Source organism: Rattus norvegicus, chromosome 1 (genome assembly GCF_036323735.1).
Source record: "Rattus norvegicus strain BN/NHsdMcwi chromosome 1, GRCr8, whole genome shotgun sequence".
Lineage (NCBI taxonomy): Eukaryota > Metazoa > Chordata > Mammalia > Rodentia > Muridae > Rattus > Rattus norvegicus.
This window is the reverse complement of record NC_086019.1, coordinates 219,256,749-219,279,209: the sequence shown is the minus strand read 5'-3', so window position 1 is coordinate 219,279,209 and position 22,461 is coordinate 219,256,749. Positions and strand designations below refer to the sequence as shown.

The following is a 22,461-nucleotide window of genomic DNA, read 5'->3' as shown; positions in this document are numbered from 1 at the left end:
TTATTTTAGAGACTTGTACCACCCCGATATTGGCTTCATCTACCAGCAGAGGGCAGTGCCAACACAAGAGTTACCCACCTAAGACACTACTTTTTCCTGTAAGGATTTTTTTTTTTTTTTCTTTGTTTGGATGGTTGGAGAGTTAGATGTGTGTGTGTGTGTGTGTGTGTGTGTGTGTGTGTGTGTGTGTGTGTGTGTAGAAAGAGAAAGAGAGAGAGAGAGAGAGAGAGAGAGAGAGAGAGAGAGTGAGTTAGTTGTCTACTAAGGTCAGAAGAGGGCATTAAATTACCAGGAGGTGGAATTACAAGTAGTTATGAATCCCCTGATGTAGGTGTTGGGAATTGAACAGCAAGTGTTTTTAAGGACTATGTCATCTTTCCATCCCCGTCTCCAAAGAGTTTAAAAAAGCCGAGATATCACTTCATCTGCTGGTTTTATAATCCAAATCATTGATTTTGCATAAAGAGTGATGATCAGAGTGGTGACTTCTTCTCACCACTTTCTGGTCTTTGTAATTCAAGTGAGGACATCTTCCATTTGGTATCTTATCAAGCATAACTTTATTATTCCAAGAAACTTTTGTCCAGACCTGTGTATTTGTAAGTGATGACATGCCGCGCCCAACCTCGACCAGCAAGGAAGACACGACCACAGGAGATCTTCTTCAAGCAGTTTTACTCAGGAACCTTGATACAATCTTCTGACCTCTATCTCTTCTGACTCTCTCTCCTCTGACTCTCTCTCTTCTGATTCTCTCTCTTTTCTGACTCTCTCTCTCTTCTGACTCTCTCTTCTGACTGTCTCTCTTCTTACTCTCTCTCTCTCTCCTGACTCTCTCCCTTCTGACTTTCTCTCTCTGGGGAACGCCCTGCACCACACTTAAATAGCTAGCACTGGCCAGTCCTAGCAAGCCACGTGGGTCATGTAGATAGGCTGTCACTATGCAGAAGCTAGCAGGCCAGGCAGACATAGCCAAATAAGGACTTGTTTACTGCAAGGAGCGCTCACCTTTGGGAGGGTGGAAGGCGGAAACCAGCGCTATCTTTGAGGCATGGCATGTCACAGCTCTCTACAATGACATCCCTGTGTCCTTTCAGTTTTTTCTGGCACCTGTTGCATGTGCATATTTAACTTGCAGCCTGGTGTTTTATACCTTGGGCTAAGTAAAGTGAGAAAGGAGCAGGGAAACTTCATTAACTGGGTCGAGACCCCAAAAAGGGCAATTTGGCTGCCCATGAAAGAACTTTAACCATTCATACGTTTCCTTTAATTGTGGTGGAATCATTTATCGAGATTGATTCAAGGGAAGAAACTACCAAGTTAAGTGTGGTGCACTGTATATACCTCTTCACAAGAGAGGAACGCAGTCAGTACACAGCTGTTAGGTGCTCCTCGGCTAACCTCTGCAGGACTGCAGGAAACCTCTCTTGGAGATCTTTTCATGAAAACTCAAAGAGTAAACTGTATGTGGTGCCTCATGACTGTATTCCCAGTACTTGGGAGGCTAAGAACTGTAGCGGCTCAATGGATAAGAAGCATAAGAACACAAAAACAGGGTAACAGAGCATTTTTTAAGTAAATGCAGACTCTTAAGATGCTAGGATTTGAGAATAGGTGTAGCATGTCCATCACCAGGTGGAATCTGCTAGAACATCTTGCGGTAAAGAAAACTCTATCTTCATAGTAAGTAGCAATCAGTCTCCATGATGACTTACTGTCCTGGGAAATTTTTGGAGTTTGTGTTGGTTTGGATGAGAAATCTCTATATCAGCTGATGTATTTGAACACTTGGTTGTCCCCCCCCCCCTTTCTTGTGCTTCTGGGAAACTTTAAGTAACTTTTAGGAGATAGAGCTTTGCTGAAGGAAGTATGTCACTGGGGTGAGCTTTGGGTGTATAGCCTGGCTTTACTTCCTATTCTCACTTTGCTTCATGTTTCCAGATGTAATGTGATTAGCCAGCTTCCTGCTCCAACCATTTGCTTCCATGCCTTTCCTCCTATGGTGGCCTCTAACCCTCTGGAATCAAAATAGTTCCTTTCTTCCTTAAGTGATTTGATCAAGGTGGTTTTTGTTTTTTCTTTCTGTTTTATTTATTTATTTATTTTCGTACCATAGGAAAGAAGTAATACAGAGCCATAGTAAAAACATCTCCCTTTTAATTTTCATCTGACAGGGTTCCAGGTAGTTGAAGAGTATCTATTCACCATGAAAGTATTATAGCTAACACTCTAATAAGAATTACTATTTGACCAGTCCCTATTACATGAGAAATGCTACCACATATTTATAGTAGAACACAAGTTAACACTTTTAATGTTTTCTCCTTTCAGGGTTGATAGCATTGAGATAGAGAAAATAATAAACTCTCTAAAAATCATTGGAATTAGGATTCCACATAGATTTGTGCAATTTTTGACCGTATCATGCATCATAGATCCAGGGTAACTAAACTGGATAAAAGTGAAGCATGGTGGAGAAATATTGACAAGAGAAAAGAACACATACTAAGATCTTAAGTTGTGGAGAGTACAAGAAGTTTAAAAAATGATTTTGTGAGGGCTAGAGAGACCTCTGCTGGTAAAGGGCTTGTCTCATAAGCATGAGGTTTGAGTTACATCCCCAGAACCCATGTATAACCTCTAGGCATAATGATGAAAACACAGGAAGTGGAGGCTGGCTCCTGATGCTGTGGCCAGCAGGTCTAGCCTTCCTGGAGAGTTTTGCTAACTAGTGTAGAGACAGAGAGTACTAAAAGTATTCAAAAAATCAAGAGACTAGTTACAAAATGTAGGGTGTTGGTATTGAAACTAGAAAATGATGCAAAATGCTGAAGAACAAATTAAGAAAATTATCTTTAAGGATATACATACCACCACCCAAAGCTGCTTTTTGCATGCTCATCTAGTGAATGGGCACAACTCCAAAGCCCACATTCAAAAATAGGTACGGAGCTGAACATAATTAAAAAGGAATATTATGTTAGGAATCCCCAGCAACAATTTCAAGTTTGACAGTTCCCTGTGAGAATCCACAGAGCTCAGCACAGCTATCTTATCCGTGGTGATTACAGTGTAAGGACACAGGCTATTAAAATCAACAAAAGAAAAAAATGGTATGCAGGTAAGAGGCCAGCTCTGTTCTCCCTGGGAAAACCAGGAGTGTGTGACAATGTACAGGCCCTGTAGTTGAGCAGAGAATCTCTCCTGAAACTAGACATCTAGAGTTTTTACTGGAGTCATTCACAGAGACTTACGTGACTAATGTAAGTTCTCCAATCACCAGTTTCAGTTCCACCCTACTAGGTCAAAACAATCTAGCATGGCTCAGGATCTTAGATGACAGAAATCATGGCTCAACCATAAATCATATTGTTCGCATAAACTATCCAGTGTGTGATCAATCCAGCTTTGATAGTCAACAGAGTCTCCAGGGAGGGAGTGAGGATTGAAAAGAAAAAGGCAATTAGATAACACTATAACTTGACTGAAGCCATTTCTGAGGCTGAAGAGTCTTTTTTCTCTTAAGTCTACTTTTAATAATTCTAGGTACAGACAAAGAATAAGGTTAGTCCTAAGGAATAAACAGAGTAGTCAAGGGACAAACAAAGCATAAACAAAAGTCCCATGATTACTGTATTCAAGGTCTTTACAAGACCCAATGTCAAATTCCTGCCAAATTCTTAGAAGTTGGTACCAAGAGCTCTTCACAGGTGTAGATCAACTTCTAGGTAAATAAAGAAATTCTTCTCAGTTAGGATATTCCAAGAATTCAGTGGGACTTGCCTGAGAGATGAGAATTCTCTTGCTTTACTCACTTTTTGCTTTGGTTGTGTTTTTGTCTTCAGGGAGTGCCAAATATTAGAGCCCCAGAGGGCTGAGCACTATCCAATAGCAACTGTAAGTTAAGTCTCACACTCCATGCATTGAGACTGCCAGAGTATACATGGGATAAGAACCTGTAGTCACTCTGGAAGAGATGGGTCGACAGGAGGGTCAAGCATGAAGAGTGCTTTAGCAATTAGAGGGAAACAGATTAAAGAAACAGTTGGAACCTACATTGTCAATTGAGCACAGTTGCTTCACAGTACTGCAGTCCATTCAATAGGTGCAAATAAAAGGAAGACCACAACGAGAGCACGTACTTTTACCAGAATGGTATCTGTTGTGGTTTTTTGAATGAGAATGTTCTCCACAGGCTCATATGCTTGAATGTTTGGACTCCAGCTAATTTAACAATTTGGGAAGGATTAGTGTAACAGAATTTTAGCAGAGCTATTGTATCCATCATGAGTGGTGAAGTGAAGGCCCTAGACTTTGCAGTTGTCTTTTATAAATAGTCAGTGATTGTTATCTGAGGTTTATGGAGTTGCTTTTCTGAAGAATTCACAGAGTCTTTGCATATCTCAGTCCCAAGACATACCTGGCAAATACCTAGATCAGACAAGAGGTTTTAGTATGTGGAATTTGACTTGCTAAAAGAACTTTTTGTGTAACAGTGAAGAGGCTCTGCAAACAAGTCTGGAGTTGTGTGTCCTTCAGAGCTGAACTACCCGCTGCCCTGAAGCCTAAATTCATCCTACGGTGTCTCTTTCTTTGATCAGTCAACCATCTTGCATAACCCACATAACTGACATTTGACACCCAACGTTGTGGGGCTTGGGGAAAATAGGGGCTGGACAATCCAGGACTGGAGATAAAGTAACACTCACAGAATAGACCCCAGGATTGTGCAGGGACATGGAGAATCCCCCATTTCATGAGCAGTAAAAGGCTTGTTAAAAAGAAAAGCATTAACCGCACATTTATGACAAATACTTCAGATACAAACAGGAAGGCTCCTGAGACAAAGAATAAATCAAGGAGGGGAAATGTTTGATCAAGGCCTACAAATAGAGAGGCTACAAAAACAAAAAAATAAAAGCAGAAAAAGGACCTCTCCTCGGTAGAAATGGAGGAAGGAAAAAGGCTCTTCCTGGTAGAGAAAGGAAAGCAGTTATTAATTGGAAACCAATGAAAATGACAAATCTGAAACCATTTAAAGGAGCAGCGGTGCCATATAAAATGATCCATCCTATGTAAGAGAGAATTTAAAAAACTGGTCTACTCAAATATAGCTATTCCAAACAATTGGGAGGAACTAATGGCAGCTAGAACACAGAGGTCAATGGCTGAGAGCTGTCTGTCAGCTCTTGGCCAAAGACTCCACACAGCAGAGCAGCAACATTTGAATTCCAAAGAACTGTGGGCTGGGCTCCAATGCTGCAGCTTGAGCCAGCATAGCTGGTCCAGAACTTAGAATTTGTTTCTTTGCTTGATTTTCATTTACATGTTTTTGTTTTTGTTGTTTTTCCCTCGTAGCAAGAATAACTCAATAATAATGGCCCCTTCATGAGAGAGAAAAAAAAAAGAATTAAAACAAGCCAAACTTCTAATACAAAACCAATTACAACCAGGGCATGAAAAAGCACTAAACTAATACTGTTTTAATTTTCAAAAAGTAATAGTTGTTCATTAGATGAAGGATGTTCTCTTGATTGTCTAATTGATCTTAAATAAATGTTTAATTTTCAAAGTAAATAAACTGAAAGAATAAAATTCACAGTTTTGAACTGTATCACTGGGTGTTAAGATTTGGATATGCTCTTTAGGTTGCCTTGTGAAAACTCTTGGTTAAATTCTATAAAATGTAACACCCGAAACAAAACAGGTTATTAGCTTATTAAATTATGGGGATGTTAAGGTAGCAGCTCATAGAAATAATCTCTTACTGATAAAAAAAAAGTCCAAACAAATACTAATTGAATCTTTGTTTTTTAAGGATGTTAGCAAGCATTCTTTCAAGCCCTTGAAAGCTCAGTGAGTTCCTTTAGAGAAATGACTGGTTATAAAGCACAAAAGATGAATGTAATTCAAAGTCCATACTCTTCAGTCCCAAAATCAAAGTTATATGCCATTCTGATGGTTTGATCAGACTTTAATAAATCTGTTAATATAGTTATTAATTCTCAATGTTATATTGCATGTGTAAATTGATAAACTTACTCCTGATAATTCAAGACTAGCTTTACTATTCACGCAATAGAACAAGTGATTCAGGTCAGGAATTACCCACTCAGGAATTATCCACTCAGGAATTATCCACGCAGGAATTATCCACTCAGGAATTACCCACTCAGGAATTATCCACTCAGGAATTACCCACTCAGTAATTATCCACTCAGGAATTACCCACTTATACCATCCATATTCTGTCTCACACTGGGCCATAACAAAAGGAAATAAAGAAATTGATTAATTATTGAATAGAAATGTGTTGAAAACCTCAAAGTTTCATTAAAGAGACCACACTAATAATAAAGGCTTGAAATTTTCTTTCCATTATCTGACAGGCTAAAAACATATTTAAAACTGTTTTACTTGTTCCTTGTATAATCAAATTCCTTTACCTGTGAGAAGTAATAATAAAGGTACACAAAGAAATGAAATTTGACAAATAGATGCACTTCATTTCGCAGAATTTGGAAAATCAAAGAATATGCATCATACTACTGATACATATTGATGCATGGGTTTCCACCAGTATCTGCTTTGGGTTCTGAAAGGGATAATTCTGTAATTACATATTTATTGGAAGCAATGTCTATAATGGGCATATTGATACAAATAAAAACTCCTAATGCCCCTGATTATGTTTCCAGTAAAAGGAAACTATTTTTGCATGTTGTAACATAAAGCACACCACAGAGATACCATATAATACTACAGGATAAGCAATTGTTGAAAGATCTAATAGTACTCTAAAAGAGATTTTCTTTTAAAACAAAAGGAGATATGAGGGCTTCCGGGATAGCTTGCATAATGCTTTACTAATTTTAAATTTCTTAAATTATGCTGAAGAAGGGACAACAGCTGCTGAGAGGCATTGGATGGTGGGAAAACTGCTGAATTGAGTCAGCCTGTGTACTGCAAGGATGTTTTACCATCTGAGTGGAAGCCAGGGAAGGCGTTTGTGATGGGGGCAAGGTTGTGTTTATGTTGCTGCAGGGGACGAAAGGTTGTGGATACGGTTGAAATTGATAAGAGAAGTTTCTTGGATGCTTTGGCTGCTGATATTGAAGGACCCTAGGGACTTTTGTCAGCTTTGTACCCAACCCACCTTGGGGCAAGTCTAGGCTAGGTTCCAGCTTCCCTCCTCCAGTCAGGGCTAGGCCTAGTTTCATTCTCCACCCACCGTTCTCAAAAGGAGCAGGAACATTCTTGAAAAATCCAAGTATATACTGACTGATAGTTACCTGACTCTCTGGAGTTGAATTCGAATGCATGTCATAATCTGCCCATAGACTAAATGGGTCTTATACATGAATAACATGACTCTGGGTAAGAAGAGAGATTGAAAGCACTTGAAATATATTGTTGATCTTCCTACTTGCAGACAGCTTAAGAAATTGTCTGATAAAGAGGAAAGAATAAGTTGATTGACCAGGAGAACCTTGTAATGCTAGAACTTTGTTCCCTGCTATGCTGTTTGTGGTGACTGTTAAGGTAACACATAACAGGGACCAACCATACACATTGGACCTATATTCCTAATCCTCCACTTAACATAGGAGTAAATTAAGGAAATATGAATACCCCTGTGATAGTTAATGGATTTTATTGGCTACCTAGTCCTTATCATCACTGAGGACCTGATAAAACCTATGGAGGAGGATAAGGACATCAAAACTTATACTCTGAGAGTGCAAGAGAATTCCTATTTGTATGGTGTGATGGTCAGTATATGCAGGGAGTGGCACTGTTAGGAGGTATGGCCTTGTTGGAACAGGTGTGTCACTATGGTCATGGGCTTAAGACCCTCACTCTAGCTGCCTGGAAGTCAGTCTTCCACTAGCAGCCTTCAGATGAAGATGTAAAACTCTCATCTCTTCCTGCACCGTGTCTGCCTGGATGCTGCTATACTCATTACTTGATGATAATGGACTGAACCTCTCAACCTGTAAGTGAGCCCCAATTAAATGTTTTCCTTTATAAGAATTGCCTTGGTCATGGTATCTGTTCACAGCAGTAAAACCCTAATTAAGACATATGGGTAATGGAACTCAATGTCTAAATACAACTTTCCAAGTGTGGTTATATATAGTTAATACTACCCAGGATTTTCATAATAAATTTTGTAGGCTTTATGCATCTGGCTTTAAGAGAAAGAGATTTTGTGAGATGTGGGTTACCAACAAGGAATCTAGCTGGATATATTGTCCACAATATAAAAGTGAGAACCCTCCATGCTTGCTAATGTCTCCCACTGAGAAGTCTTTGGTTGGAGTTGTTATGGGTTCCAGAAAAATATTCTCACCCAGAATTGAGTTAGCAGTGGTATAATTTAAATGAAACTGTGGAAATTAGTTTTATTGTTTATGAACTTGAATGACATGGAGTTGGGATGTCAAAGCCCTTGAAATTTTACAATTCAGTTCAAACTAATTTGTGGAAATTAGCAAGTGCCTTTTGCCCTTTTAAAGCATGGAAAGGAAAAGTAAACATTAATGACAGTAAGTCCTACTTTGTGTACAAAGTATACAGTAAGTATGCTTTGTCTTTTAGATTAAAGTAAAGTCAATCATTTGCAGTATGTGTACCTTATTTGTTACTGAAAAAGTCTGTATAGTGGCACCCTAATAATTATAGTATCATTTGTGAACTCTGTATTCTTCATACCTGTGTTAATACTAGTATGTCTTTAGCTATACCTTCTGAAAGTTTGTACATCCTTAGAGCAAGTCCAGCAGTCTGGATACTGATGAAGGTGTCAAGGTCATGGCAAGACTCAACCTGTGATGATTCTAGTACAGAAGCTCCTTGAAAGAATATTAAGAAGTACTCATTGGATGGTTGGACTGATTGTTGCTGTAATTCTGGGAATAATTGCATTAACTGTCACTGCTGCTACAGCTGGACTGGCACTTCATAAAGACATTAAAACTGCCGATTTAATTAGAGACTGGCATGGGCATTCTACAGAACTTTGGACTCTACAGACTAGAACATACAGTGAGACAGTGAAATAGCTGATTTGAGACAAGCTGTAATTCTAATGGGACATCGGATAGAAATATTGAGGGAGTAAATAAAATTAAAATGTCATTAAAATGTTACATCTTATTGTATTGCATCTTTAAAATTTAATGATAGTAGTATAACTGGGGAAAGGTTAAAATGCATTTGTTGGGTCATCTTCATTCTTCTCAAATGATTTATGATTTACAACAAGAAATTAAGGAAACTTTCTCAAAAAGGTTACCTGATGTAGCAGGAATGGATACTATGGGAAGCCTTGCGGATATTGGAGCTTCATTTAATCCTGTGCATAATTTTAATAGATTTCTTATTCTAGAGATTTTTATAATTATAGTATCATTAGGAAGCATGATGATGTTTTTGCTGTAATAATTCTACTGGCTTTAAAATATATTGTGGCTTCTTTGCATAAGATTGTGAAACAACAGACTAGACTTGAGGCTGTCTTTGTGTGACTGCATAATCTTTAACATATATATGTATATATATATATATATATATATAAATCCTCAACATAATGAAATATAGCTTAAATAAAATGGGAAATGTAGCAGAATTTTAGCAAAGCCATTTGTATCTGATATGAGTTCTGGAATGATGGCACCTGGGCTTTGAAGCAGCCCTTTGAAAATAGTCAGTGGTTGTTATTTGAGGTTTATGGACTTGCTTTTTTTTTTAAAGATTCACAGAACCTTTGCATAACTTAGTCCTAAGACATACCTGGCAAACCAGGAAGTCTCCTATGGCTGAGAATTGCTTAAGTAATGTTTCCTTCAGACATCGCCTAGATCAGATAAGAGGTTTGGGGATGTGGAAATTGGCTTGCTAAAGGTGCTTTTTGTGTAATAGTAAAAAGGCTCTACACAGTGATTGAGAGTTCACTTCTTCAGAGGCTGATCCACTTGCTGCCAAGAAGACTAACTTCATCCTGCAGTCTCTCTCTTTCTTTGTTTGATCAATCATAACTCAGAAAACCTACAGATTAAAAGAGGTGGCCTTGTTGGAGTAGGTGTGACCTTGTAGAAGATGTGTCATTGGGCTAAGCTTTGGGTTTAAAAGCTTATGGCAGGCCCAGTTTCTCACTGTCTACTGTTTGCAGATCAGGAAGTGAGCTCCCAGGCACTAAAACTATAAGAAAGCCACAATTAAATATGTTCTTGTATTAGTGTTGCCTTGATCATAGTGTCTCTTCACAACAATAGAACAGAAACTAAAACAGATGCTTTGAAAAAGATTAACCAAAAAAAAAAAAAAGAAAGAAAGAAAGAAGAAAAAAAAGAAAAGGAAAGAAAAGAAACAAGTGTACTGAGGTGAAGAGACACCATGACCAAGGCAATTTATAAAAGACAGCATTTGATTGGGGATTTGCTGACAATTTCAGAGGGTGTGAGTCCATGAGCATCATGGTAGGAAGCATGATGAGCAGTCATGGTGTTGGAGCCATATCTGAGAGCTCATATCCATAAGTAAGTGGTGTCTAGGAATGCTGAAAGTGTAGTAAGAGTAGATGATGCTTCTTCTGAAAGATAGAAAGAAATCAGACATGAAATTATCTCATCGCTATTCAGGACACAGCCAGTGGGGATGCAGATTTACTGTAATTTTATTTATACATTCATAATAGAAGGAAATGCTAATGTGTAGCTGGGAATTAATGAAAATCTCTCTCTCTGTCTCTCTGTCTCTCTCTGTCTCTCTCTGTCTCTCTCTGTCTCTCTCTCTCTCTCTCTCTTGATTCCCTGAGTTTAAAGGAACCTCTGGGAAATCAACTTGTAAGGCTCGAAGCAAGTCTTAACTACTAGGAGCCCCAAGTGAGACACAAGAACAGAGTTTGATGCAAACACAAGAGGTTTATTTTCCAGAGCGTCAAGGTTGACCTTCAATCAGCCCCTCGTGGCCAGTGACTAGAAGGCAACCCCAAATGGCTATAATGAGCAGTTTTTATACTTTTTAGGGGTATAGGTTACATCAGCAAGGTGACAGTTTAAACTTATTGGCTAAGCATATTGACCTTTGAATCTATTGGCTAGCAAGCATATGACATGTATTCAAACTCTATCTGGGACCAGAGGGTCAGGTGACTATCTGTCAGTACATTCTGCAATTTTTCAAGAATGTCCCAGCTCCTCCTGAGAACTGTGGGTGGAGAATGGAATTTAGCCTAGCCTTGACCGGAGGAGGGAGGCTGGTACTTGGCTTAATCTTGACCTGAGGCAGTGGGTGTAAAGCTGGCGAAAGCCCTTAGGGTCCTTCACTGGCCAAGCCTCTTAATAGCTCTTACACTTTAGTAAGAACTAGGATCCTGCAAATTGAGCAAGACCAAAACTCCTCATTCTGAAAAGCCTTCCAAAGGCCACAGCAGAGCTTCTTCCTGTCAAAAGATGTCTTCTAACATCACCCCTAAAGCCCTCAGAAATGTACATTCCTTTCAAAATAATGGAGAGAGCACCTTAATGAATCACCCTTTCCTTCCTTCCAAGTATTGACAAGGTCTACAATGATTGATTTCCAAGATTAGAGGACATTCCCATGCACTAAGGGTCTCTTCTCTTCCCAATAGGAGATATTATTAAATAGGTTGATACAAATCTAAGAAAAAAATGATGAGTCTGGAGATTTGAATGAGTATAGCCCCCATAGGCTTATATATTTGAATGCTTGATTCTCAGTTGGGTAGAACTGATGGGAATGACTAGGAAGTGTGGTGTTTTTGAGAAGTGTGTCACTGGAGCAGATGTTAAGTTTTCCAATGCCCAAGTCATTCCCAGTTAGTTCTCTTTATGCCTTCTACTTGCCAAACGGGATATAACCATTCAGCTACTGTTCCAGCACTATGCCTTATATGCCTGCTTCCATGCTCCCCACCATGATGCTCATGAACTGGCCCTCTAGAACTATAAGCCTTGGATAAATTCTTCTGTAATTTGCCTTAGTCATGGTGTTTTGTCATGGCAACAAAAAAGTAACTAAGACAGTGGGAAAAGGCATTGTCATAGCTTTCTTTTTCTTTTTTCTTTTTAACATTTTTATTATTTTTCTCTATTACATCTCGACTGCAGTTTCTCCTCCCTCCCCTCCCCACCATCCTCCCACCTCCCCTCAATTTTCTTTCTGATTTATATATTACATTATGTTATATATTATGTATATATTTATATGTTATATATTATTCTTTGATAATTCCACACATGTCTGTAATTTTTTTGATCATCTCCACCACCCACTTCCTCTAGATCCACCTCAAAATGTCTCTTCCAGACTTCTTGCTCGCTCTCTCTCTCTCTCTCTCTCTCTCTCTCTCTCTCTCTCTCTCTCTCTGTGTGTGTGTGTGTGTGTGTGTGTGTGTGTGTGTGTGTGTGTCCCATTGAGCCTAATTAGTGCTGCTCCTAGATGCACATGGATATAGAGCCATCCTCTAGGGAAAACCTACGAGTGGCCACCCTCCAAGAAAAATTGACTCTCTCTCCTAAGCATCTATGGTTGCCAATAACTCCTTAGGTAGGGTGGGGCCTCATGCACTTCTTCCCTGTCCATACTGAGATTTCAATTAGCTTGATCTTGGGCAGGTCTTTTGCAGGTAATCACAGCTGAGATGAGTTCATGTGTGTAGCAGCCATGCCATGTCCAGAAGCTAGCATTTCATAGCTCTCTTCCCATTCTCTTGTTCCAACCTTTCTGTTTTTAAATTTTTTAATCACATCAAATCTTTTTTATACTTTGTATTGCATAGAAATTTTCACATTTAGTAGATACTGACTGAATATTAGCTATGCAAAATTATATACATGAAGAGTAAAAAAATTAATAGAGCTAAAAGAGCCCCTATACCACTTTATTTTGACTCATTCACTTTTTAGTGTATTCAGCAATTATCTCTATCCAGTTCTTCCTGTGATTTAGAAAATTTGGTGGGTACAAATGGGGAACAGTGACACTGAAGTACAATTTTAGGCATTTCTAGTTCAATTTTTTGCTTATTTTCTACTCTTAAAAAACCAAGTGATTCATGATAGAAAATCTCATTAACATGCCTTGTGTGCTTTCAGTCTTCACTAGTGATCCCTGTAACACAAGAAGACCTCTTGAAGAAAGGAAAGATTTCATTCAGAATCCGTTGAAGACCTCTTCTTTAGTCCTCCCCCTCCCATACTGTTTTTATTTTCATTTTTACATGTTCGAGCTGCCTAATCCTTGGTGTCACTGTTTACCAAACTTTGAATTATGATAGAAAATAGGCAAACCCTATTAGGTACTGTACAGTAATCTAACGTCAACTGGGATTTATTCCAAGAAGCATCCGCCCCTAGAGGACTTGGCGACTGCTGCTGCCCTCTGCTGGCTTGCCAAAGCCTGCAAAGTTCAGAGGATCTTTTTTGGACTGTCCTTCATTCTCTTTTTTTTTTTTTTTTTTTTTTTTTTTTCTTTTTTTTCGGAGCTGGGGACCGAACCCAGGGCCTTGCGCTTCCTAGGTAAGCGCTCTACCACTGAGCTAAATCCCCAGCCCCCTTCATTCTCTTTTAATCTGACCACTTTCTGCTCAACTCAGCTATGAATGCGACCACATTATTTATCCTCTCTACAGAAGAGCTGATCTCTCCATAACCTAAGATATCACTCTCCCCTCCCCTCTTTTCCCTTCCACCCCCTTTCCTCTTCTCTCCTCCTCTCTACTACCCTCCTTTCCTCTCCCTTCAGCACCCCAGTTCTGCTTCCCATCCTCCTTCCTCATCCCAACTTCTTCCTTTCTCCTACATAACAGACATCCGTTTTTCCTGTTTTTAATGTTGTTATTTTCTCTTCTCCACACAGTTCTTTGCTTTCTAGAGCTTAAGCTTCCATAAATAAAGAATTTATGACATATAAACGTTAGACTGAAGTAATGAAGCTCAGCCTTTAGAACAATGCTAAGTGTTCCTTCCTGGCACGGGAAGTAATAGTGAATGTTCATTGAAAAAAAAATACAAATCTAGTCTCAAAGATCACCAGTTAGTCTTTTTAACTGTTTAAAGATTACATTTACTTATTTGTGTGTGCACATGCGCCCCATACCTGGGGAGGTTAGAGGACAAGTCGATGGAATAGATTCTCTCCTTTTACAATGTGGTTCCCAGGAATCAAATTCAGGTTACCAGGCTTGACTGCAGGCACATTTACTTGCTGAGCTCTAGTCTCTTTTCTAACAATTCTTACAGTTGTACCACACATACTGTGTATCTGTGTTTGCATGTATAGTAGTTTTTACATATTAACAATTTAATGTCTGGTGAGTGACATGAGAACAAACTTCTCCAACCCATAAAAGCAAAGCTACAGAAAGCCAGAGGAAGTATGCCTGTGTGCAGGGTTGTGGGGGGTCAGGTCACAAAACAAACCTACTGACTAATAGCCATGGATCAATGAGCCTGCAAAATGAATAGGAGAGAGTACAATTTAGCCAAATGTGTTACAGGAATCCTGAGAATGTGGGAGCAGGACATGGTGGCCTTCTGTATGCTGAGAAATGGAATTAAGAGCATGAGCAATGTGAGGGCGAAGAAACTGTGTGCAGCTCAGTGTGATGCAACCCTGCTCTCTAGAAACACACACCACCCTAATGACAGTTCACTTCTCTCTGTTCACTCAGCCATTTCTCCATCTACAAGTGCAGTCCCCCTCTCACTCTTTTCTGGCTTTAGAGAGGTACCCAGTTCCACTGGTTCCAGGTACAGGGCATGGGGACATGCCCCAGCACAGCAGACATTCTCTGAATGGTGAGGTTAACCTTATCCACATGTAAATACATGGGAAAGCCCAGCTTCTCTAGTGTATGGACCTGGTGAAAAGCAACATGGTAAATGAGGTTCTGGTGCCGGTACTTAGGCAAGGTGCCTGCCATTCTTAGTTCTCCAGTGTGATCCATCAGGGCCCAGGACACAGGGGTCCCCTCAGGCCCCATAATACAGACGCTGGGAAAGGTAAAGATACAGCGTTCAATGAACTTCTGGCTTTTCTCATTGCCACCAAAATACCAGATGCTATTCACCAATGCAGCATGCTTAACATCCAGGCGGGCAAATTTGAATAACTGATGGTCACTATTGAAAACAAGAAGAAAGAAGTCGTTAGCTACATAGGTGGTGAATAAGTTTATTCATTTCCCCCTAAATTATTCCAAGAGGCAAAAGATAGAATATCTAAGATATTGTACTCTGCCATCAGATTGCCTGAGTTCCCATCATTAGCGCCGTTCTCTCTCTCTCTCTCTCTCTCTCTCTCTGTGTGTGTGTGTGTGAGTTTGCTGATTAATCACTCTTGAATTTTTGAATTTCCTCATCTAGTGATCAAGAATAATAAGCAATTTTCATGGTAGACTAATGAGCCAGCATGGTAAGGACTCAGATTCAGCGCCTAGCAGGTAGTAAAACTTTTCCAAGCAATATTTCCAGTTCTTATTTGCCTGTGACCATTGATTTTCTAAGAGAGTTCAAATATGATCATTTTTGTTTTATATAAAAGGAAAAATGCAGATAAGCAAGATTCCTAAAACACATGAAGCAAGCAGAAAAGTCAAAGTTCAGAATCATAGAACTTGGTATCTTGTGCTCCTGAGACATTGTGATGAGCAAAAGAAAGTCAAGAGCAAAAAAGGCAACAATGTGGAATGAAGATGGCCCTTGTCACTAAGTCCTGATGTCTGAAGACACCTATAATGATGCAAAGGGGCTTAGGGAGTCATCCTGGAGCTCTGAAAGTGGAATGAACCACTGCATTTCAACTCTAGTTACACATTCCATCATCCATGTGCTGAGCAAGCTATCGTGTCATTGGACTCTTTCTGTTGAGAGAATATACTGAACTCCTATCTCACAGTAGGACAAACTTTCTAGTATGTTCTAGATGGGGATGCTGACCAGGTAACCATGTAGTTTACAAAAAGAACAGAGTTCTTCCAGGTACACAGAGAGTCATGTGCCTGAGCATCCTCAAATCACATACCCATTGCCAGCTTTCCATTCTTCTAAGCATTATGTTAAACATAAATTGGACAATGTGAAATGTGTTCAAAATCTGTTTATTAGAATTCAGTTGTCTTATGCAGAGAATTAACTGAACACATATTTGTTTAAAACCTACTGTGTGCCAGCAACTGAGGATCCCAGCTCCTGCAGCATTTGCTTTCTTCTTAGAGAATGAATCAAATATTGAACCTGTAGAATAAATTAACTAGTTCCAAATACTCAGGAGTGCTATGAGTAAAACGAAGTTGGGCCCTTGTGGAGGTGACTTTTATTGCAAGGAGGTAACTAGTGAACAGATCTGGGTAACAAAGTAAATGGTTAGGATAAGATTGATCTGCTTAGGAGAGAGATATTTTAGACAGAGTGGAGCTAATAATCTTAGAGGCCTGAGCTTGTGAATGTTAAGTAGAAATCTTATAAAGCTATAGTACAACATGGTTGTACATTAGCTTCTGCATTTAGCTTCAACACTAAATGAAATCATGAAATCATTCACACAAAGGCCTCAGGTCACCGAACTAATATTAGATTGTTAATTGGTTTCTCTGAGAAAGAGAAGGAGTGAGTAAGAGAGTGAGTGAAAGCAAGAGATCAAAAATATGAACAAGAGTCCCTCAGCTTTAGTCCTTACCAAAATAATTAACTTGAAGTAACCTGACGTCAACCAATATGACAAATTCTATTGTTGTATCTTCTTTTTCCTATTTTACATGGAAAATAATATTGAAATGGCAACACTTTTGGGTGCCGTTATTTTAGCCTTTCTCAGTCTTTGGAATCAACCTCTTCTTCTTTAGACTACTTCTTTTGGCAGAATGTCTAATTTTCTGATTTTATACTTATATGTAAAAGACAGGTAATGTTTCTCTAAAATGACCTTGTCATATTTTTGACAAAGGCTAGACATTTTGGAGGGAAGAAACAATAGAAGAAGCCAGGTCTGAGAGGTTGATGTAAATCTCCTCTTAAAGGGTCAAGGAGTCCAAAATTATCTGGAAGTGTGGCAGGAAGCACTGAACTCTTGTGAACAGAGACATGGTCCTTATTTAAATCTCACTGTGATTACACAGCAGCTCTGCAGGATACTGGTTGGATGGTTATTAGACTAGAGTTGGCAGGGGTAGTGAGGGCATGGCAGCTTAATGAGCAACCCACATTCAACCTGTGTAAGCAATTAAAAATTTAAATTATAGTTATTTGTTCATTTGTATGGGTGTTACAGGCTCTCACAGGAAGATCAGAAGATAACTTTTGGGAGTTGGTTCTGTTCTTTATTGTGTAGGTTCCAGAGATTGAATTCAGGTAATCAGACTTGCCAGCAAGCACCTTTAACTGTTGCACCATGTCACTAGCTCCTGATATAGACAATCTGGTTTAGAAAAGGGACATTTAAAGATATGTTTAGGATTTTAGTATAAGGTCATCCCAATTATTTTGGGGGGTCACAAATCCATAACTGCCCTTACAATAGACAAAAGAGGAAAAGACACAAATGAGAGAGAAGGTCATGTAAAAGTGTTCTTAGGGAGCGAAGCAATGCATCCCAAAGCCAAGGTACTCCTGGGATGTCATTAGGTGTTGGAACAGATCAGAAGGGACTCTACGCTGTGAGTTCCAATGTGTCATACAGCTCTGCCACATCTTGATTTTTACCTTCTAGACTACAAAATAAGGACAGATCGCATGCGTGCTGATTCTAACCCATGTTTTAGGGTGAAACTTTCATGATTACTTTGAAAACCTAACAGAGGAGGCATGTCATTAATAAGAAAGTGAATGGTTCAGAACAGCTTTGTTCATACTTACAAAGGCGTGGGTTTCTCACTGCTGACTACTAAGTGCTTTGCATCCACCAAGGAAGGAGTCAGTTTCTTTGCTGTATGAGATACCATATAGAGAAAGCACTGCTTATGCTTGACCTTGCCCAAGTTAGTGGCTCCAAGGTTTTCTATCACTTTGCCCAGGTCTGCCTGTGAACCTTTATGGGGAGAATAAGGGAAAAAGATATATAATTATACATATTAATATTTGGGGGAAAGCTACTCAGTGGAGTCAAAGGGAATATTAACAGAATCAAGTCTTGTGTTAAATCATGATAGCTTTTTATATTATAGAGATGAATTCCCTGCATTGTCTTTTTAATTTAAGTTTTGGATGGTATCATGAAGCCTGTCTACATAAGCCTGCAGTTATATCTACCAAAGAAGATGAGTTAGAGGCAAGGAACTGAAAAATGAATGGATGATTTCTATGTCCTTAGCCCATTACATTGTTATTATAAGTTTCTTAGTTTCATGTCTTTTTCTTTTCCTTTTTTTTTTTTGCACCAACATGACTCCCTTCACCATGAATTGGCTTTTGTTCATTTGTAAAATTTGCTTAGGCTTATAGGAAAATGTGATTTAGTAAACATGTTTCAAAGAAAGAATGCACTGGGTTTAACTTTCACATTTTGTTCCTGATCCTGTGACATTTACATGTCACCCAATCCAGTTCCCCCTGTCCCTGTAGTTAAGAGTTGACACAGTGCTATTATTCCAAAATGCCAGACTTGGGTTCATGATGAGCCTATTCCCACAGATAACCCATATGTGTGAACTCAGATGAGACCAGCAGAGATGCATAGCTGAATCTGATCCACATTTCCTACCCATACAATTGTAAGGTTAAATGATTGTCATTTCGAAATGATATTGAGAACACTTGAAATTCTATAAAACTAAGTAGGATATTCATAAGGTTTTTTCTTTAATGGTATCATTTAGTACTTAAGGGCTGTGTTTGAAATCATATTATAAGCATTTTTCTCATTATTTTTAAATCTCCATAGCAGAAGTAACCTACCCTTTACCACACAGCTAAAAACTGGTTCAGCCAGGCTTCAATCTTAGATTATACAAATCCAGAAGCCGTAGTCTTATTTACTAAAAAATTCCTGTGACAATGTGACAATATATTAAAACAAATATTAAATGGAGGATACATTGCTCCCACATTTATGTTGATTAATAAAATATAGACATTCTAAAGAATAAGTCCTAAGATGGTAAGGAATTACATTAAATTTCTTTGAAAATGTTATACACTGTAACTCAAGGGTTCCTTTGGAGGGGGTAGATGCTAAGCCAAGGAACAGACAGCAGCCTGTTCAGTGTCCATGGCTTGCAAAAAATTTGTGTGGGGTGTTGCGATGCTTGTTCAAGAAGTTATTTCCATCGTGTGTACAAAGAAGGTCACAACATCCCACATGCACCCAATTTCTTACTTTGGATCTGCAAATGTTGTTTCCAGTTAATGACGTCTGATGAGCCAAGGAATTCCTGACAGTGCTTGGGATCCTTGGAATAAATTAGGTAAGTGTTGTTGTAGTGGTCAAGGTCATCTGTCATGTCCTGTTTTAGAAAAGAAGAATCAATCGAAATGTTTAGAGGTGGTATAGTGTTTGTTATATCAGTATTCAGTTTCATGGTGGTATTTAAAAATAATAAAAATAGTAGTTCCTGTAGATTTATGTTGTAATTATTTACAATTCAAAGTCAAGACAAAATATCCTCTTTCAATTCAAAGTAAGGGTACAGAGCTAAACAAAACATCCTCAGCTGAGGAATATCGAATGGCTGAAAAGCACGTAAAGAAATGTTCAACATCCTTAATCATCAGGGTAATGCAAATCAAAACAACCCTGAGATTCCACCTCATACCAGTCAGAATGGCTAAGATCAAAAACCCAGGTGACAGCAGATGCTGGCGAGGATGTGGAGAAAGAGGAACACTCCTCCATTGTTGGTAGGATTGCAAACTGGTACTACTCTGGAAATCAGTCTGGAGGTTCCTCACAAAATTGGACATTGCACTACCTGAGGACCTAGCTATACCTCTCCTGAGCATATACCCAAATGATGCTCCAACATACAATGAAGACACATGCTCCACTATGTTCATTGCCACATTATTTATATTAGCCAGAAGCTGGAAAGAACCCAAATGCCCTTCAATGGAGGAATGGGTACAGAAATATGGTACATTTATACAATGGAGTACTACTCAGCTATCAAAAAACAATGACTTCATGAAATTCATAGGAAAATGGATTGAACTAGAAAATATTATCCTGAGTGAGGTAACTCAATCACAGAAAAACACACAAAGCATTCTCTCACTGATAAGTGGATATTAGCCCAAAAGCTCAAATTACCCAAGATACAATCCACAGACCACTTGAAGCTCAAGGGAAAGGATGACCAAAATGCGGATGCTCCCACCCCTTCTTAAAAAGAAGAACAAAAATATCCATAGGAAGGGATATGGAGGCAAAGTTTAGAGCAGAGACTGAAGGAACATCCAGTCTGAGCCTGCTCCACATGTGGCTCATATATATACAGCCACCCAAACTAGATAAGATTGATGAAGCTAAAAAGTGCATGCTGAAAGGGACTGGATATAGATGTCTCCTGAGAGACACATCCAAAGCTTGTCAAATCTAGAGGTCAATGCAAACTGAACTAAGAACAGGAACCCCTTTGGGGGAATTAGAGGAAGGACTAAAAGAGCTGAAGGGGCTTGCAACCCCATAAGAGCAACAATGCCAACCAGCCAGAGCTTCCAGGGACTAAACCACTACCCAAAGACTATACATGGACTGACCCAGGGCTCCAAAAGCATATATAACAGAGAATAGCCATGTTTGGGCACCAATGGAAGGGGAAGTCCTTGGTCCTGCCATGGTTGGACCCCAGTGCAGGGGAATGTTGGAGGGGGACAGTAAGTGGGGTGGATGGGGGGGACCACCCGTATCGGGGAAGGGGAGGGGAAGGGGGCTTATAGACAGGAAATTGGGAAAGGGAATAACATTTGAAATGTAAATAAAGAAATATATCTAATAAAAAATAAAATTTCAAAAAAGAGCATTACCCCAAGTCAAGAGAAACCAGAGTCTTATAAAATTCATGTAGAAGAGTCAAAATAACAAATTAAAAGCAAAACATTTAGGAAAAAGTATACTTCCTCTGGGCTATAAATGCTCTGGGATTCAAATTTATTCTGAACACAGATTCAGAATATTCACCTACAAATAGAGAACCAATCTGTGAGACAGATCACAATGAGTGTGTTTCTAGCCCCTAATACAATGTGTGCCTGGATAGAGTCAATGGCTCCTACTGCTTCAGTGTGTCTAGATACCAAGGCAGGCATTCTGACTTGGAAGTAGATGATTGTTTCTGATCCCTGCATGAATGAGTCTTTATGCATCAATGAGATAGGAAGAGATACACATGTCTGTCCTCAAGAGTATTCTGGTGTGAACTGTGAGTTGGAAGTTAATGAGTGTGGATCCCAACCATGCGACATTGTGCTATGTGTCACACGATATTCTTAGGGCTTACTTCTCTGACTATGCACCTGATTTCTTGGAGGCCACTGATGAATATGCCAGTCAGTCATGTCTCCATGGAGGTCTTCGTGTGGATAGAGGAGACAACTACTACTGTGACTAAACAGATACTAGATTGACAGGGACACACTGTGAGTCTTTGATGCCCCATTGTTGGTCAAAGCCTTGTCACAATGACACATCATGTGAAGACACTGTTGACAGTTATATTTATAACTGTTGCCCTGGATACTCAAGTGCCCTCTGTGAGAGAGACATAAATGAATGCAGTAGCAATTCCTGCCAATTTGGTGGGGAACATGCTCAGCTGTTCTCAGAGGACAAATGGGGACACATGGCAGGCCTGCTGTCTTCTTTCAACTTGGAGCCTCAGGCTCCATTTGAATTTGTCAACCTGGGTTCTTAGAGGGGAGTCTACCAGAACTGTCCTCTGCGAGGCTATACTGAACAGCTGACCATAGCAGATGCAGAGACCTATAGCCAAACATTAGAATGAGTTTGGAAAGTCTCTTTGAAGAGTTGGGGGAAGGATGGAGGAACTGGGAGACATGGGGACTCCACAAACAAGATCAGTAGAGTCAACTAATCTGGACCCTTAGGTGCTCCCAGAGACTGAACCACCAAGCAAGGAGCATATCAGGGCTGGCCCTGGCCCTGGCCCTGCCCTCCTCACACACATGTATCAGATGCGCAGCTCGGTCTTCATGCAGGTCCCCCAACAACTGGAGCTGGGACTTACCCTGACTCTGTTGCCTGCCTGTGGATCTTGTTCCCCTAACTGACTTGCTCTGTCTGGCCTCAGTGGGAGAGGATGTGCCCAGTCTTGCAGTGACATGAAGTATCAGGATGGGTTGGTACCCTGGGGTGAGGGAACCTCTGCATTTCAGAGATGAAGGGGAGTGGTAGTGAGAAGAGTGGCCATGTGAGGGAAGAGAGGTGGAGTCTGTCGTCAGGATATAAAGTGAACAAATAAATTAATGAAAAAACAAATAGGGA

At 39.6% G+C, this 22,461-nt stretch overlaps 1 protein-coding gene across 1 annotated transcript in view; it reads right to left on the bottom strand.

Moving 5' to 3' along the window:
- Nucleotides 1–14,067: 14,067 nt before the first annotated feature.
- Glyatl2 (glycine-N-acyltransferase-like 2) overlaps nt 14,068–22,461 on the bottom strand; it is a 32,989-nt gene continuing 24,595 nt past the window's right edge. The window contains exons 4-6 of the mRNA NM_134330.2: nt 19,339–19,465; nt 17,880–18,051; nt 14,068–15,149 (exon numbers count right to left, since the gene is read on the bottom strand). Coding sequence (NP_599157.2) covers nt 14,747–15,149; nt 17,880–18,051; nt 19,339–19,465 — 702 coding nt within the window. The 3' untranslated portion in view covers nt 14,068–14,746. The remainder of the gene's footprint in view (nt 15,150–17,879; nt 18,052–19,338; nt 19,466–22,461) is intronic.